At 44.9% G+C, this 17,277-nt stretch overlaps 1 protein-coding gene across 19 annotated transcripts in view; it reads right to left on the reverse strand.

Moving 5' to 3' along the window:
• SCRIB (scribble planar cell polarity protein) overlaps positions 1 to 17,277 on the reverse strand; it is a 118,568-nt gene that overhangs the window by 75,545 nt on the left and 25,746 nt on the right. For 18 of the 19 annotated variants that reach the window (XM_083826303.1, XM_083826321.1, XM_083826305.1 and 15 more), the window contains exons 5-16: positions 17,197 to 17,253; positions 13,388 to 13,451; positions 12,050 to 12,124; positions 11,817 to 11,961; positions 11,338 to 11,456; positions 10,517 to 10,716; positions 8,856 to 9,022; positions 8,136 to 8,260; positions 6,763 to 6,888; positions 5,993 to 6,226; positions 5,202 to 5,519; positions 2,898 to 2,960 (exon numbers count right to left, since the gene is read on the reverse strand). In XM_083826303.1, the coding sequence (XP_083682429.1) occupies positions 2,898 to 2,960; positions 5,202 to 5,519; positions 5,993 to 6,226; positions 6,763 to 6,888; positions 8,136 to 8,260; positions 8,856 to 9,022; positions 10,517 to 10,716; positions 11,338 to 11,456; positions 11,817 to 11,961; positions 12,050 to 12,124; positions 13,388 to 13,451; positions 17,197 to 17,253 (1,693 nt within the window). The remainder of the gene's footprint in view (positions 1 to 2,897; positions 2,961 to 5,201; positions 5,520 to 5,992; positions 6,227 to 6,762; positions 6,889 to 8,135; positions 8,261 to 8,855; positions 9,023 to 10,516; positions 10,717 to 11,337; positions 11,457 to 11,816; positions 11,962 to 12,049; positions 12,125 to 13,387; positions 13,452 to 17,196; positions 17,254 to 17,277) is intronic. The other variant, XM_083826317.1, reaches the window with a different exon arrangement.

Consider the following 17,277-nt stretch of genomic DNA (forward strand, 5'->3'; position numbering starts at 1 on the left):
CATAGGGATGGAAATCACCAAAACATCCTCTTTATACAATCTAGTACAGCTGTGAGAACGTCAAGTCAGAAGAAGCAAAAATGTATAAAACTCTTCAATCAGCACAAGCTTGCCCATGCAGGGCACTTCATGACTCATATTTTCAGGTGCTCTGTAAAAGACAAGTTAACACTAGGCAAACACAGAAGGATGACACCAGCCGTTACTGCGGACAAAGCAGCATTGCTCACTTAAGCAGAACTTGGGACCTCCTTTGCATTGTTGTCATCTTCAATTTGCACAGCAGTTCTTTCTGGACTATTTCTTCGAAAATTCTCTGAAACTAAGCAGATTTCAGGTGCAAACTCATGCCTTCAAATAGGAGCTTGATATACTATTTTTCTCTTCCAGAAGCCTCCTTTACAACTCAGATACAGCCGTTTCTATAGTAGAGACGGAGACTACGACAAAACATTGGGAACTAAGTCAGCAGTAGAATCCAGATAGCAATAAGTCCTGTGCTTTTACGAAGTTATTTCTTCCCCTGCAGTAGAGTACCACTTACCCTAACAGGCAAAGGAACTCTGGAAGTACCAGCTGCATGCACAGCGCTAGGCTCCCTATTGTATTACAGTGCTGTCCGAAGTCACGCAGATGTCTCCAGCTCTACTCTGGTGAGGCCAGTCTTTGTGTTAACTCTAAACCATAATCCTGAAACAACATCAGTAGTTTCCTCTCTGTAAGAGCTGCATAAAATTATACAAGGAATGCGACAGCAACATTATGAACTTTGTGCTGAACAAGAGACACGAGGGATTCCACTCTGCAATGGCCTTGCTCAGGGAAATAGCCCATTGGTTTAGCTATAACAGACTGGTTTAGCTATAACAGATTCTTCTCAAGTATATGAAATCATCCCTGGAAACAGTAGGTAGATTGTATTTCTGGTATCAGTCACTTCCCAAGCTGATTCTCTACTCAGACACTATGTAGTCTTTAAGGCCCTAAATATTTCTCCTGCTGCCCTACTCATTGAGAGGTACATGTTTCCTAGAACATCACAGTTGATGTTCTAGGAAAAGATGGCACGGGATGCACTCTGCAAAAAGATGCACTCTGAGCATGAGTGAGGTGTCCCACCAGGACAGTGCACAAATCCAGCTCTCACAGAACCGTCAGCTTGAGTCCCACGGTTTGCTTTCACTGATGCTTTTGGAGACTAACTCTTCCATACGGCCTGCTGTCCTGATTTGTGCTCAGCATGACTCCACTAAAACGACAGATTATCACCGACTGGAGAGATCAGCAACTATCCACTGAGCTGACTGCTCCCCATGAGCTGTGGGACAATCAACTGCTTCCCAAAGCTGTTCTGCTCTAGGGTGACTTTGGCCATCACCTCCACCCATCTTGTGGATCTCTAAAATGTTTGTCCTTAGGAGCTGCACCACCATCTCACATCCTACATGGCACTACCACACCAGTCTTTTACAGTGAGGCAACAGATCTGTATAAAGAAGGAAACGATAGTGCAGGGACATCAGAGCAACTTGGGGCATCTAACCAGCTACCCTCCCCAGTTGACTCAAAGTTGTTCTAGGCACTTTGATCAGACGTAGGTGGAACATGGGCAGGACAAAACGAAGAGGCAGGCAGACTGTGTCCAATACAAGGCTGAGGTTTCTTGGACTACTGCGCCTTGAGGAGCAAGAAGACTCTGCATATGGAATTCGAGGTCTAGCAGCTAGAAAGGAGGACCAAGAGCAGTGTGTTGCTAATCAAGGGACCAGGAAGCACTTGTAGTGAGTTTTTTTTATCTCTTTACTGATGACAGAACAGTTATACAAAGAGAAATGCAAGAAATGTGAACGTGTTTTCCCAAGATCTACAGATAAGGAGACTGAAATGTGATCTGGCTTATACATGGTGTGTTGGTGTGCCCTGAAGATTTTTCAATGGAAGTATGTGCCACCTCCTTCCCAGAAAGCCTTACTCCAAAACCAAGAAAGAAAAGCCTCCATTTCACACCTGAGGAAGGAGCACAGAGACAAGTTCACAGAGACAAATAGGACAGCACTCACAAGTAATACATGGGTACTAATGTACTGTTCCAAGGAAAGTATCTTCCATGCAAGCAGTTAGTACTGACAACAGTTTCTGCCTCTTACCAGAGGCAGTAGCACTCTGCCTCCAAGACTTCTCTGGAAACACCACCTGCAGAAAGCCCACTAACACAAAGGATAAGGCAAGCCTACTGAAAACTTGTAAATGAATTCAGGAAGTTAATCAAAGTCAGAGGATGAGCTATGGCAGCATGACAAAGGACTTCAAGCTTGGGTGCAGAACACCGTACATATGACAGGGACCTTACAGCCCCCCTAATGCCACCTGTTCCTTTCTGATATCCCAAAGTGCTGCATGTGAAGACTTTGCATGAGGGGATGCATGAGATACAAGAATCATTAGCTCCAGTCCACCTTCCTCATGCAATTGCAGTGTCCTGAGGTTGATTATCCTCCCTACCCCAAAGGGTCATACACAGCATTCAGCAGATTCTTGAGGCCTCTACTCCTGAGTTACCACCACTCCTGAATGTATGCATTTATTTTCTTCCACCTTCTTTTTCCTCAGTGCACAGCAAATAGGAACTTTCCACCTGTGCCCCCTTTGGTTTTTCACATTTCTTCCATCTCATTCCTGATCTGCAGCAGCCATTCTCACCTCAGGTATGGAAAGTAGGGAAAGGAGGTGAAAGCAGGGGAGGAAACAATCATTGTATTTTTACAATCAGTCAGGTCCAGAAGCCACTTGACCCAGATAGATCAGAGTTTCCCCTACAACAATGGGTGAGCCTGGGAAGCAAATCAAGCAGATTGAATGATTTTTGGCAGAGAGAGAACAGTAGGAGTGGTACAGACCTCTTCCTCCTCAATGCGAGCAGGTTCAATCAGCAGATTATTGGCTTGATCAAACGACACCCCCTGTTAGGACAGGAACCAGCAAAGAGGCATGCGGATTAGTGGAGCATAAACCAAACCCACCACCACTACCACCACCACCCAACACACAAACGCACACCACTCCGATAGGTCTGGCCACACAGCACCAGAGCAGACCCCACTCATACCACTGCTGATTACCACCTACCAGCAAGTACCTGCGACAGGGCTGCGACCATGGCTCACAACATGCAGAGTGTCAGCATTCTTTGGCCTAGCTAACTGGAAACCACATCTTAAAGGCCATATTTTGTCTGTGTTGACACACTGAGGCTGTGACCGTCAAGCTCACAAGCTAAACACCGTTAGCTGGTTTTACCCACTCTGTACCAAGTCTTTCAGTGAAGGAGGAAGCATTAATCAACACAGAAGAAAACTGCAAAGGGCCCTCTGGTGCCACCTAGCTGCCGCACAGGAATGAAGCTATCCGAAATCAAACTTCACTGGTCCCTCCTCTGAAGGGAAATGCCTCCGGTGAAAGTAAGCGTCAGATGCTCAGTCATCCTGCTCCCAGATACAGGAAATCTTAGAATTCCTATTGAAAACCAACTTTTGGGGAAGAAAAAAAAAAAGAAAAAAAGAAAAAAAGAAGAAAACCAAAACAAACAAAAAAAGAAAACAAGCAACTCTGATTTAAGGACTTGACCTCCTGCACACCTTGTCCTACCTTCTTACTTAATGCATGTATACCGCATTCCTCACTTGAAACTCTGTGGCGACATTGCTCCCCACATTCCTACTTCTGGAAGACAGCTCAGGAGGCAAGCTAACAAACCTGCCTTCATGGAGCAAGCATTCAACCCAGCCCCAAGAAAAGGAGAATTGTGATTTCCAGGCAGAAGGTTTAGCCTCTATTAAGGACAACTTTTTTTTTTAACAGCGATACCAAACCCATGATCTCAACACCTATGTAGTCTTCACAGGTTTTGCCAATGGGCCAGTGTGTCCTTGGCTTTGAGTCCCAGACTAAAATAAATGAGCCTTTTGGGTCAGGGCATTTCACATGTACAGCAAGTCTTAGATACAGGTGATTTAGGATGGCTTCACACACTCTTATAAGCAGCAGCAACAATGCATTTTCACTCTGAAGAACTTTGCAAATGGTAAGGAAACTGCATGTCTCATCCCTAGGGATCAAATATCAGCTCAGATACATCAAGGCAAGCATCCACTGAAGAAAGGCTCCAATGGAAACTTCAGTGCAAGAACTTTCCCTGTGCCATCTGAACTCCAGCGTGGGGTTGAAAAGATCCCAATAGTCTGGAGTGTGTGCAGTAACAACAAGAATACGTTTTACTCCAGCATATTACACCAGTTCAGAGACCTACATCTCTCCCATAAGATTTGCTGGTGTCATACTCTATATAATGTAGATTCAGCTGCATCCTAATCCCTGCCTGTTAAGTACACCTCACAAAATCATCAATTTCAGTACCAATTTCAGTACGAACTGGTCTGACCTCAGGCAGTGTCCCTCATAAGTATATTCCTATTCTATTGTGAGCATCTTCCTCAACCAAGAATCTGGATGTCCCTGATGAAACATGGTGATTCACCTGAGTAGAGCCAAGGACCTTTTAACTCATCAGCCCCGACCATGACCAGAAAGGCTCATTGTGGCCCCATGGCAATGGCAGAACTCCGTAACACAGGCTCCCTCAAGTCCCTATACACATTTCATCAGACTGCACCTGTGCTGGGCAGGCACTGGGTAGAACCAATGAGAATGGCATGCTCCTATCTGCTCTCACTACCACTCCTCTTCAGGACCTGAACTGTGGCAGAAAAGCAACTGTTAGCAGTCTGAACATAAGCCTGAGGAGATTACATCCATCCAGGGACATGTCTCATCCTGTAGCAAACGAGGTGCAACAACCAGCAAGCAAGGAGGTCATTTTTTGAAAGGAATGAAAAAACCCATCAGTGATGGGACAAAAGAACTGTTCTTGCAGCACAGATCACAACATCGCACATAAGGGGAGCGTGCAAGCATTTGGACATAGCATGAGAAGTCAGACATAAGCAACATGGCACAGCTCTTGGACAATTGTATGAGCCCCAGAAAGAACTTCAGTTCTCCTGCCCTCAGCATGTTTCTCCTGAAGTGCTGGAGCCTCTTGAGAACATTTTCATTGGTACTGCATCAACCTGGCTGGTAGTTCAAAGCAGCAAAAGGGTGGTCTGGCACCCCTCTGACCTTTCCCCCTCCCCTCAAGACCTTACCTTCACCGACGGCTGAGCAGATAAAGCTCCATTTTTTCTGTCATCCTCATCCCATGCTTCCTCTTGATCCTCAGGCTCCGCATTGTTATTGCGGCTTCCCAGCTCCTCTTCCTCTTTTGGGACTCCATCACTGTTCAGCCCCTGTAGGAGTGCCACCACTGCCTCTGGCTTGGGCAGTTTAGTTATCTTAAAGTGTTTCTTATAATGGGGTGTGTCCTTGCGGATAAGCCTCTGTTTCTCCACTGGGAATGGTCGCTCTTCGTCTTCATCCTCATCTTCACTCCTTATTAGTGTGTCCTCAGCAAAGTGTACAGTGGGCTGCAATGGCAAAGCCCCAGAAAGGCTGTGAGCCTCAGATAACAGCCATAGCTGCAGGCAGCGCATAAATCTGCTGTCCCTCTACTACCAACACAGGCAAAGTCAGCATTTCTGCTTTAATGCTAAAGAAGATTAAGGAACACTCAAATTTCCCCGTACTTGTTTTCACCCCATCCCCTGTACCAACTCCTTCACCTAGACACATCTGTCAGCCTCATGGACTGAGGGCACTCAGACCTGTAACCCTGATTTTTGCACAGTCCCTGCCTCATTCCCATGCTATCTTTCCTAGTCTTTGATGGACCCTGCTCCCCCAGGCTCCCTGAATCTCTACCTGCAGTTAGCTTCCAGGGCCTTTACTTGCCTCCAGCAATGCCCAAATCACACTCTGTAAATCCATTTATCATTTTCTCCGAAACTTTCAAATCCTTCCACTTTTTAACATGACCCTGATGCAGTTCCTAGATTCCTACCTCATTGTATTCCACTTCTACATCTTCCTCCTCTTGGACAGCTGCTTCTTTATGCTCCTCTTCAGCTTTTGGCTTTACCACCTTCTCCGGCTCCTGCATCTCAGACAGCTGCCCATTTGGCCAGCTCCTTTGTCCCTCCTCTCCCTGCTCCTCTCCCCTGAAGTCAGCAGAGGCGGTGCTGTTAGAAAGGTGCGAGTCCTCACTGCGATTTGATGTGGCACTTAGTCTTTTCTCCTGGGAAGATGATAGATTGCAAAGTCAAGACGGAAACCAAAGTAGGAAATGGATCAGTATAATCTGATTGGTGCAGGGTGGGGTATGGTCCACTGCCAACAGAACCACCTTTTTCAAGTTGCCCACTACCTTCCTAGCTCTACCCCTGTTTCATCATCTATGTGGGCATTTATTGTCAGTATCACACCTGGGCAGAAAGGCAACATCCCCGAGTACTCTATTCCCATCAATCTTTATTCAGTACATCAGAGCCTTCTTTTTCTCTCCCTGTTTTGTGACAGAAGTGGCACTGAGGCACACAATCCCCTTTATGGCCTTTTCTGTATCCTTGCTGCATCTTGTGCTGTCTCAGTGGCCCCAGCAGACACCACAACGTAGGTTCTAATTCATGAAATGCAGACAATCCATGCTCAGTCCATTCCCACGTTTCCCAAAAGTTAAGTTCTTTCTGCCCAGCTTACAAACACTGCCTCTCCATTCCCCACATCTGCTACATGTTCTGTATGGTTATCCATTTCTTAGTGAACAGCACTCACTTCTGACTTAGGTGAATTCAGGTCTGTGCCAGGTTTTGCAGCATGTACCTCACTGCGCCGAACTTCAATCACTTTCTTCATAACCTTCAGCTCACTGGGATGAGGGGTTGCTCTGCGCTGGAGGCCCTAGCAAAGAAAAAGCACGCATGCAGAGCATGAGATTAAACAGTCAGAGGAATACGTGTCATGCCTCAAGACTGAATCAGTTCAAATGACATGTTTTATCAGACCACTAGAGCCCCAGCTGGACACGAACTAAATGTCACAGAATCTGATCTGGACTTCTCTGCTATTACAGCGTGCAGCTGGGAAGAGGAGAGAAATGGAAGATGACACTGATCAGATCCATCTCACAGACATTAACCTCCTCTCCATCTGACACAGGGTCTGGAAGAAATTATAAACACGGGAAGTTTTTATTTGTGTTTGTCTTAGTAAATGCCAATCAGTCAACACAGAATTCCCCTAAAGGAACACACAGGTAGATTTTCTTCTTAATCAGCCTGGTGCTTCTTAATATGCCTGACAAGCTTGTGTGTCAGCAGAATTTGTGATGCTTAGCTAGGTCCATCCAAGCTAAAAGTCAAGAAAAACAGTATTATAAAATTAATAAGAGTGTTAAAAGAAAGAAGAAAAAAATAAAAACACCCAAACCTAACCAGTAAACCTCCAAACACCAGTAGGAAAATTATCTCCATGCTGGAAGGACAGATACATTTTTTACATTTCATTAGAAGGATTCAGATCTCTAGAGAATGTCTCTCCACAAGATAAAAAGGAAGAAGTTCAGCAGGAGATTTAAACCAATAGAATACCTGCTGAAAAGTGAAACTTCTATCCTCCCCTTTGCATCTGCAATTAAAGTAAAATGATCTGCCATATTTTTTGAGGCTGCCTGTCTACAATTATAATGTTTAGCTACCTTAGTAGCACTACTGTCCACAGCACAGGCTTACTTCTGGCTCCAGGCTAGAAGATTGCCTAGCACAAGTTTGGGTGTACAGCCTTTCCCTGTGGAGGGCACCAACTAAGTGTCCAACTAGTGTCCAGTCCTGACACTGCTGTGACCATTAGGATCTCTAGACTACCTGACTGATCCGCGGGCAGTTTAGCAATCATAACTCAGTTCCCATGGGACAACCACCAAACTGTAAGTCTGCATAAATGCTCTCAAGGAAATAAATCTCTTTTATACCTTTTTGTCTTCTCAGGACACCTAATGCCCTCATTACTGCAAAAATTTAGTACAAACCTACAGCAATATCATAGGAGCTGTGAGATGGGAACACCATAATTGCTCCTTGTCCTAGGAAAAAACTAGATTGTGCCCATGCTTCCGTAGGAAGATAGCAAGCCACCAGAAAACTCCTTACCCGTCTCTCAGCTCCAGACTCCTCTTCATCATCCACTTTGGGTTCATCCAGAAACTGAATCACACTGACTCTGTTTAAATTGGTGTCTGTCCAGCTCTCATCCACACTGTTCTGCAAAAGATTCTCTGGGAAGAAAAATAACAGACTGGGAGCTACTTTCTGAATGTTCAGGGATGTGGTCTTAGATGAAAGACAGTTCTCAACTCATTAGGGCACTTTTGTCTCATCTGCTCACGGCATCAAGCTGCAGAGGCTTTGAAGACATCAGATCTAGCCTCCAGATGTTGTCACCTCTTGTATGTCTCCTACCAGATCCACGGCAGCCTCTACAAAAGGTACTGAAGGTTTCAGCTCTAGCATATCTTACCCAAGAACTAACAAAAAAGGTAGGATTAAGGCACAAATCAGAAGTACTAACACAAAAACATCAACACGACAGGAAGCAAACCTTACAGACTATGAACTCCTCAGTCAGTAAATATAAGCAGAAGATTTGAAGACTAGGCTGCAGCTTTTTCACCACATGGTAGAGAAGCAATTTGGCAGTTTTAGCAATCTGCCTTGGAAATCAACAGCAGCCAGTCAGAAGCTTAGGTACACTACAGCTACCACAGTAACCAAGAACAGTCCAGCCAAGCAGAGGAGGTTCACGTTCTCTTCCCTACATCACTCTCTGCAGTACACAGTACTGCAGACAGCATTCATAATGTAGTCTCTTACCTAGGCTAGGAGAAGGCTGCTGGGGAAGCAGGTAACAAGTGAGAACTTTTTCTCCTGTCTTTTCATCATCCTCTGTTTGGAATTTCAGCATGGGCTGGGACTGATTTTCTGCCAGCCACAGGGCTTTCAGGTTAAGATTCGTCAAAGCAAACGGCAAGTTTTGTAGTCTGCAAGAGAAAAGAAGAACTGTTGGTTAAACTTATTTAGTAATGGCGGCAATTCCACTCAGCTCCAGACTGCCTCATCTGCATTAGAGAAGGACAGAGTCTAGCCACTAAGGTAATCCCTCACTTCTGTACACACAGAAGCAGCTGGCTCAAGCTGCATACGGCTCTGACGCAGCCAGGGACTGGTCTCCGCAAACCACAAGGAACCTGAATCAGTTTTTAGCAGGTGACAACTCCAATCATTTCGCGTGTGGAAAATGGTGAACTCTGGAGAGGGTTTTGAAAACCAAAAAGATGCTGCTTTAATGCACTACTGTACAGATGATGTTCCAAACAGAAGCTCTGGTCAGCTTCCAACGGCTACAAAAATACCAGCCTCAGCTAACAGAACTGCTGCTAAAATCTGCAGAAGCTTTCAGACCAGATCACAAGTGTTTGCACACTGTGGTTATTTTTTCTTGTTTGTTTGTCTTAAATGGAAGTTTTTGAACTAGTCTACCTGCAGACTCTATTTTGTAAATAGCAAAGCCACAAATCACACTGCTGTATGTGACATGGCACCTGCTAGAAATTTCATCTTCCCACAGTCAGAGTATGGAAACACCCACTGAATCACATGCAAACCAGGAAAGAAAATGTCTCCATCCCTGCATGAACTGCAGACCTGTAGTAGGCTACAAACAGTTGATTTCTCAGTGGTTCAAAGCACAGCTCAAGCTGTGCTTTGTACAGGTCCACTGGTCAGACTGAATTGTACTCTGTAGATGCTGACAGTCCCATTGAGACACCTAAACAGCGTAGAAAACACTAGTAAAACCATAGCCACATTGGCAAAACAATGGAGAAATTGAGCTGTCACTGGCTGGAGAGAAAACCTGAAGAAAAGAGCCAGGTGTGCCCAGTGTCACTCTCAGATACACGGAAACAAGCAAATAAAATTATGTTTGTATTTGCACAGAACTGACAGTGAGCCCAGCACCCACTTCAGACCACTGCCAGGGGCTGAAAGCAGAACACTCTTGGCACGAGAAACAGATAGAGCCAAAAGCCACCCTAAAGCTTACATGTTATGATGAAGACTGTGCATGTTGAGTTGGGGGTGTCAATGAGAGCAGGAGGAGGAGGTGGTATTCTTCTACTGAACTGGGAAAAGCATAAGGCTCAGACACCAATTACCTGAGGATTGATGACATACAGCTACAAAATTTGGAGGCATTAATACAGTGGACCAGGGATTTCCCTGGGTCTTTGTTTCACACATAGAAAAACGTCCCCGTGCATCTGTATCAATTCTACCCTATGCTTTGCAGGCAAAAAGCTTGAGAGACACAGCCTCTTTCCAGAGGTTTAAGCAACCTCTCTAAACTGCTGATCCCATGATCAGCACAGATCCAGAGTCTCCCAAAACGCACCATGGCCCAGCCCATAGTGCTTCTTCCCAGCAGCTTCCTTAGGAATACACCTACAAGACTGTTTACCCCTCTTGCTGCTAACCTGTTCCCAGCCACATCAAGGACGTGAAGCTCGGTGGTGTTGGCAAGCTCTGCTGGCAGGAGGGACAGGCGATTGTCTCGCAAGGACAGCACATTCAGATTGGCACAGCCTCCAATCTCAGCTGGAAGGGATGTTAGTCGGTTCCGATCCACATTCAGGTTCGTCAGCTTGGTCAGCTTCCCAAGGGACTTTGGTAAGGCCTAGGAAGGACATGATTCAGTAGCTGCTAAAGATAAGACAGCAGAATGGGCATAAAATCCTCTATTGGATGGAAAAAAAAAAGCTGCCTTCTGTCCAAACAGAGATGAGATTTCAGTATAGTTTCCACAACCTCAGGATAGGTTTTCCCTCAGGTTCACAGGCTGTTACATGTCAACTATTTATCTCAGCACAGCACACACACAACACCACTGGTCAAGACGTTTCTCCTGTTCACCTGTCCATTTCCAATATTGGTGTATTAACGAATAAATTGTGAGCAGTTTGGATAAGGGAGATTTTAAACTACACTACACCACGGCCCCTTGCCAAATATAGCTTTTCTTGTAGACCTTCTCCCATGAGACTAGATGAATTTCGGCACTGATCCATCCTGGTTATCCTAGATAATTTTTCTGAGAAAAAATACCAAGAAAGCAGCTTCCACCAGTGTCTTCAAGAGTCTCTGGGCTAGGTGAACCTCTGTGCTGAAAAGAAGCTAAGAGGACAGCAGCTGTAACACACTAAAGAACCTGCCTCAGAGGTGAGAAGATAGGATAAGATCCCTGGCATGTAGCTACTGAACAGCACAGGACAGGAGGATTGACTGCTGGTGTACTTACTGTCAACACGTTCTCTGTCAAGATGAGTTCCGACAGATTTTCACAGTCCCCAATTGACTCTGTCACCTCTGTCAGCCGATTCTGGTCCACCTTGAGGATGGAGAGCTGCTTCAGCTGACCTGGCCAGGGCAACAAGCTAGGTGTGAACTAAGCCACAGAGATAATGATGCTGTCCCATGTTTGCCTGCCTGAAATGCCTCCCATCAGGGATTACCTAACCTAACAATATAGGCACTATCCTTCTTCCCAACCATGCCTGTTCACAGGTTTCATCTATGCATGATGCAGATCAAGAACCTGAACGTGTCCTGTAGAGTTCTGCTCACCAGCATCATCTGCTGCTTCTGCACTCACCTACAGAAACTACGTCCATCAAGCCTTAATACTCTGTTACATACTGTCTTGCCTGAAGCCTCCCCCACAGGAGCACTTCTGGGGCAGTTCAAGTCCTGCTCTGCTCCCCATCCCACAATACTCACCAATCCCATCCGGAATGCATTCCAACAGGTTCTGTGACAGAAGCAAGTCTGTCAGTGCTACTAGCCCGCTGACCTCACTGGGCAACTGCTCTAGTTTGTTCTCTGACACATCCAGACAGACCAACCGGCGGAGATTACCCAGCTCCTAGGATCAGAAAGGAGACACTGTGGTTCAAGGGAGCAGTACAGGGAGGGAGCAAAGCAGTGAAGCAATGGACTGAACAAGTACTCACTGGAGGCAGGGCTGAGAGTTGGTTCCGGTCTAACCAAAGCTCGCGCAAGTTTGGTAGCGCTCCCAGAGTATCTGGCTGTAACAGAGCAGGACAGTAGCAGTGTCAGTCCTTTCCAGGGGAGAAACTGCTCTAGGATATTCCAAATCATACTAAAACTTTGCAAAACTAGATACTGTTACTGCTTTCACACCTCCTAAAACCATTCATCAAATGGTTTATGAAACTAACGCGTTGGTGTGCCACAATACTGCAGCAAATATGTTTGGAAGTGTCTGGGCTAGCATACTGGCTGCAGAAGCTCCCAACAGGAAACATGGAAGACAACAGCAAGGACTGTCCAGTAGCAAGCAAGACAAGAACCAAACAGGGTTTTGGAAATGCTGGCCCCACAGCAGAAATGTGTCTTTCTCCCCCTCCTCCCAGACATGTATAAAAGCTTGCGGTTAACACTGGCAATCCCAACATGACATAGCAGCGCTATCAGCAATGGTAGACGTGTTCATAGCATTGCTCCTTTTGTTACCTATAAACACAACACACACTGATGAGCGTTTGGTTTAGGAGTTAAAGCACCACTCAAGTGCAATTCAAGTGTCAGCCAACTGTTCTCACAAGCAGGCTGCAGCTTTGTGCACAGGAAGCTGCAAAATCTCGTTTGCCTCCCATTTTAGTTGGCTTTCTGCCAAAAAGCGTTTCAGAACATTAAGAACAGGATTCAGGAACAACTTGATCCACAACTGCAAAGTTAAAGAATATCACTGGATTTCCCCCAATGTCAAGACGAGCTGTAATTCAATATTATGTGCTGGCTCTCAGCATGCTTAGGCTTAGAGCCCTCCACGGAGGCACCCCGATCCAGAGGGTACACACCACATGCTGGGCTGACATAACTGTCAGGAACAACATGGAATGCTCCTGTACTTCCTAGAGGAGAAATTAAATTACGAAGGGAAAGGCAGAAAGTCAGCCCAGCAGAAATGAAAAACAACAGCTGGTGGCAGTGTAACACAGCAGAGAAAGAAAGTACCAGACAGAATCTCATTGGAAAGGAAAGATCCTTAGGCAGCTAGATAGCAACAAAGAACGTCTCAGACCAGAAGGGCTTGGAAAAAGCAGAGCAAGATGTGTATGAGGATAGTAGAAAGTGAGACAGGGCCAACACACAAAGAAAACATTATACTGGGAACAATGACTAGGCCATCTTGGGCAGATCAGAATCTTCCCAAACAACCCGAGGGTCTATTTCTTTGCATTTCAGACAAAAAAAACACTTCCACAAAGGTACAGGTGCTACCCCTACCAACCACCCGTATTCCCTCCCCACCATCCCTCACCTACCAGTACTTCCAGGTCATTGCCACCAAGATCCAACTGTTCTAACTTGACAAGGAATGAGAGTGAACTGCAAGATACAGGGAATAGAAAGGGGAAAATAGAAAAAGTGAAAGAAAAAGAAAAAAAGAAGGAAAGAAAGAAAGGAGGGTTAGCATCAGGGACACACATCTCACAAATAACATAATTTTGACTAATTCCTAAAACTGGTGGGGCAATCCTGCCCCTTTTCACACTCCCTCTGCGCCAAGCAGTTTAGGAGAGCTGGTACACTTCCCCAGGCCAGACCATGTGCACCAGGGAATTGGGTTCATTAGCACCATCAGTCCCAAAGTGGTCAGTTTCTACTCTGATACCAATTTGCCCTCTCCCCCTCCCACTATAAAAAATACTCTTTGAGCAAAAACATGATAGATGACAAGCCACACCTTAACATTGATGCCAATTTTTGTTGCAAGGATGGGGACCTGAGCACAGAGTTATAAATAACAGGAATCAGCAGAGGACAATACGTATTTGGGAGGCAAGGGGAGAACAGCTGCAGGGAGAGGCAGGAATGACAAATTTAAGAGCCCCAATCTCCCCAAATGGGATGGACAAGCTGTTTAAGACAAAAGGAAAGACAACACTGGCATGATGTCTCAGAAAAGGTTAAGATGTACAGACAAGAAGCTCACTAGGCAAGATACTGCAAGAAACCTACACAGGAATTGTGCTACAAAGCCTGTCAACACTGGTGGTCCCAAGGATGTACCCCACTATCCAAACACATTATGAACCTCTGATGAAAAGTCAACACCACAACACCAGGATTCAGTTCTTCTGAGTTGGTTCAGGTGTCCACAAGTTTTCAGCTTTCAGTCCTACCCCACCAACTTCAACACCCACTCTCCCGAACAGGGGTTGCTGCCTCTTGCTTTACGCTAAGGCAGAATTCCCATTTAAAGCCTGCCTATGTCCCCAGAATGGATGGTCTTCAGTGCTTATTTTGTTCTTTACAGGGAAATGTTCTCATAAAGAAATCACTGCATTTGTTTGTAAATACAGCTATGCATCTCAACACCACCCAAACTCAGGAAGTTGGAGGCTGGAAACCTGTGAGAAAAGAAAAACACAAAAAGAAAAAACAAAATAGATCTGTGTCGCCTGGAGCAGGCTATAAAAATATTGGGACTACACAGGAAGAAGAAGTACTCACCTTTTAAAGTGGTAGATTTTGAGATATTATATTCACTCAAAGGTTTATCAACAGTATTGTCAGAAGGATTCTATTGTACAGCAGTATCTCATTATGACTGTACATTTGTTCTTTGACTTCTCTGAAGGGTGGAGCAGCCGTGACTCCCTTAGCATCTTCAGTTTGAATTCCCAAAACAGGGAAAAGTGAGCCATGGAATTCACCTTGATATATGAGGTCTTACAACATGCTTTAAGTACAGATCTCTCTATACCATTCCATGAGAATACATCAATGTGAGCCACGCTTCCCAACTGACTGGCAAGCTGTGTCCCACCTACGTGGAAGAGATGATGAGTGATAACCAGCTGTACAAGACGAACTCTTTCAGAAGTCAGTTGACAGAAAGCCAACCACTGAATTTAAGTTTTAACAAGTCAAGGTCACTGCAAGCTGGATCTTTTAAGACACTGAAAGACTACAGCAAAAACTGGAGGGACACTGTCACAAATGCAGAGTACCTAAGTCTGTCTACCTACTGCACTCAGTAAACTTGCAAAATGAAAACACCATCCATTTTTATAAGTCATTCTACTCTTTGGCAAGATCACTTGGACTTGTTTAGAGCCATTATTGGGCACAGTTTGTAACCACACTAAGAACAGATCTCATGTTTGACTGATAGACCTGACAAAAATTGCCTTGGTCTTTTAAGGCACTTTCTATTTTTGGAAATCATCCTGTCAATTGGGAAAAATGAAAAGAAGCTGGAATTGCACTGCATGATGAATATTAAGTATGGACTTAACTCTCAGAGAAAAATCCCCAGACTCAGAACATGCTACAAGCATCATTCTAGGCAGTACAGAGGCTTCACTCAGGGAAACAAGGGAACACTGGGCATGAGAGATCTCCCCAGAAACCATGAGTCTGTTCACAGACTGAATTCTCAAAATCCATTTACTCGCTGATTCCTAGATGGTGAAAAGCCACTCATTCTTCACTGCAGTTTAAAAGCCAGCTCTGGATGTAGCTATTGCTCCTCTTTGCTTATGTAGCTTATCATAGTGGTGGCATCTGCCTGTGTGAACACAGAACACACGAAACAGACAGCAGCAGGTCCCAATACCAGGGCCCAAACTTCTCTGTCTTGTCTGTTCTCAGCCTGACGTGAGGAGCTTCAGCTCTTGCTTTCTCCCTTGTGGCTATGTTCCATGTGGGGCCACCTCAGCTGTCCTCTTAACATCACCTTTCTGTGACAGTGCTTCAATGCTCTCAACTTCTGTGCACAAAAGATCCAGCAACTTTGGCATCAGAGACAAGATGACAGCGTTAGTTTGAACTATGTGTCTATCACTGTGTAGTCACCAGGTATGAAGGCTGGGAGGTGACCAGTGCAGACTGTCAGCTCCCTTTTGGAAATGTCTTGTCTAAAGGGTCAAAACTGACACATTAATTCTACAACCAGATAAACCCTGTACTTGCAAAGCTCAGAGGAAAATAACCATCTGTAAGAGGACGTGCATGAGTCACAGCAACGTCCTGCAGTGAGGGAGGCACAGCTATCACAGAAGAAACAAAACTAAAGCCTGAACTGCTTACTGATACTGCTTATTATCAAAGCCCTGCTTGAACACCACATCATTAGAAGCCTCTTTTGCCCACTTATTTAAATAAAGCAGGGGAGCATGGAGGAAAACATAGGTAGCCAGACTGAATGCTTGCCATGAATAAGAGGACACTAAGGAAGGGTGACAATAGTTGCTTACTTCACGCAGTCACTAGGGAGTTTGTGTAGCCCCAAAACTTACTGCTATTCAAAAAAGTCAGGTGGAATCCCTTCCAACGTATATTCAAGGAAGACTGGGGTTGTAACCATCAACTGGATGGATAAGCAGGCAGAAAACAAGCTGACAGTGCTAATGAAACCTCAGAGAAAACTCAGCAGACAATTCTTATGGGCTCCAGATCAAAGATTGATGTACAGCCTTATTAATTCTCCACATTCTATTTACTTGATAGCATCAGCTGCACCAAACAGATCTTCTGCCAGAAAGTTAGCTCTATTCCTAACTCTCTGAAACATTTAATATGACTTACCTTTTCTACCTTGATGGCTTATTCCTTTGCCAGCTTATTTTTTACCCGTTGCAGAAAAGCCAGTTATCCCACCCATTCCCACAAACTGCTCAACCAGGACAATCAGAAAGAAAATAGACATAAGAAGCAAAATATACTGTAGACATATTCAAGTTACTAACTTCACTGTATACAGAGTTCTTCCAACACCCACATCAGTACGTATTTCTCTTTTTCCAAAACAATCGTCATTTGTTCCACCTCTCAAGGAAAAAAGGTTCCCACAATTTCCAGCAGCTTTTGTGTGGAACCCTGTCTATTCCAAATCATTTCTGACACAGAAGCTGAGGATAAACTCTAAATATTTTTCCCTGCTCTTGAGACCTGTACTATCTCTCTCCCTCCTCAACGCAATCTACAGAAAACCAGCATGATGCAGCTAACTTATTCAAAGGTTTGAGCCCTCCCAATCAAAGTGCTAAATCTTGTACTATAGAAAAAGCAAGCCCATGAGTCTGAACTATCAGGCAGGTGACTCCTGAAGCCACCAGATACTCACGTTGGTAGAGTCTTTAGCAGGTTCTCACGTAGTTCCAAAGTCACCAGGTTTGCTAAACTGTAAGAGAAAAGGGAGTAAGAA

Source organism: Anser anser (assembly GCF_964211835.1).
Source record: "Anser anser genome assembly, chromosome: 2".
NCBI lineage: Eukaryota > Metazoa > Chordata > Aves > Anseriformes > Anatidae > Anser > Anser anser.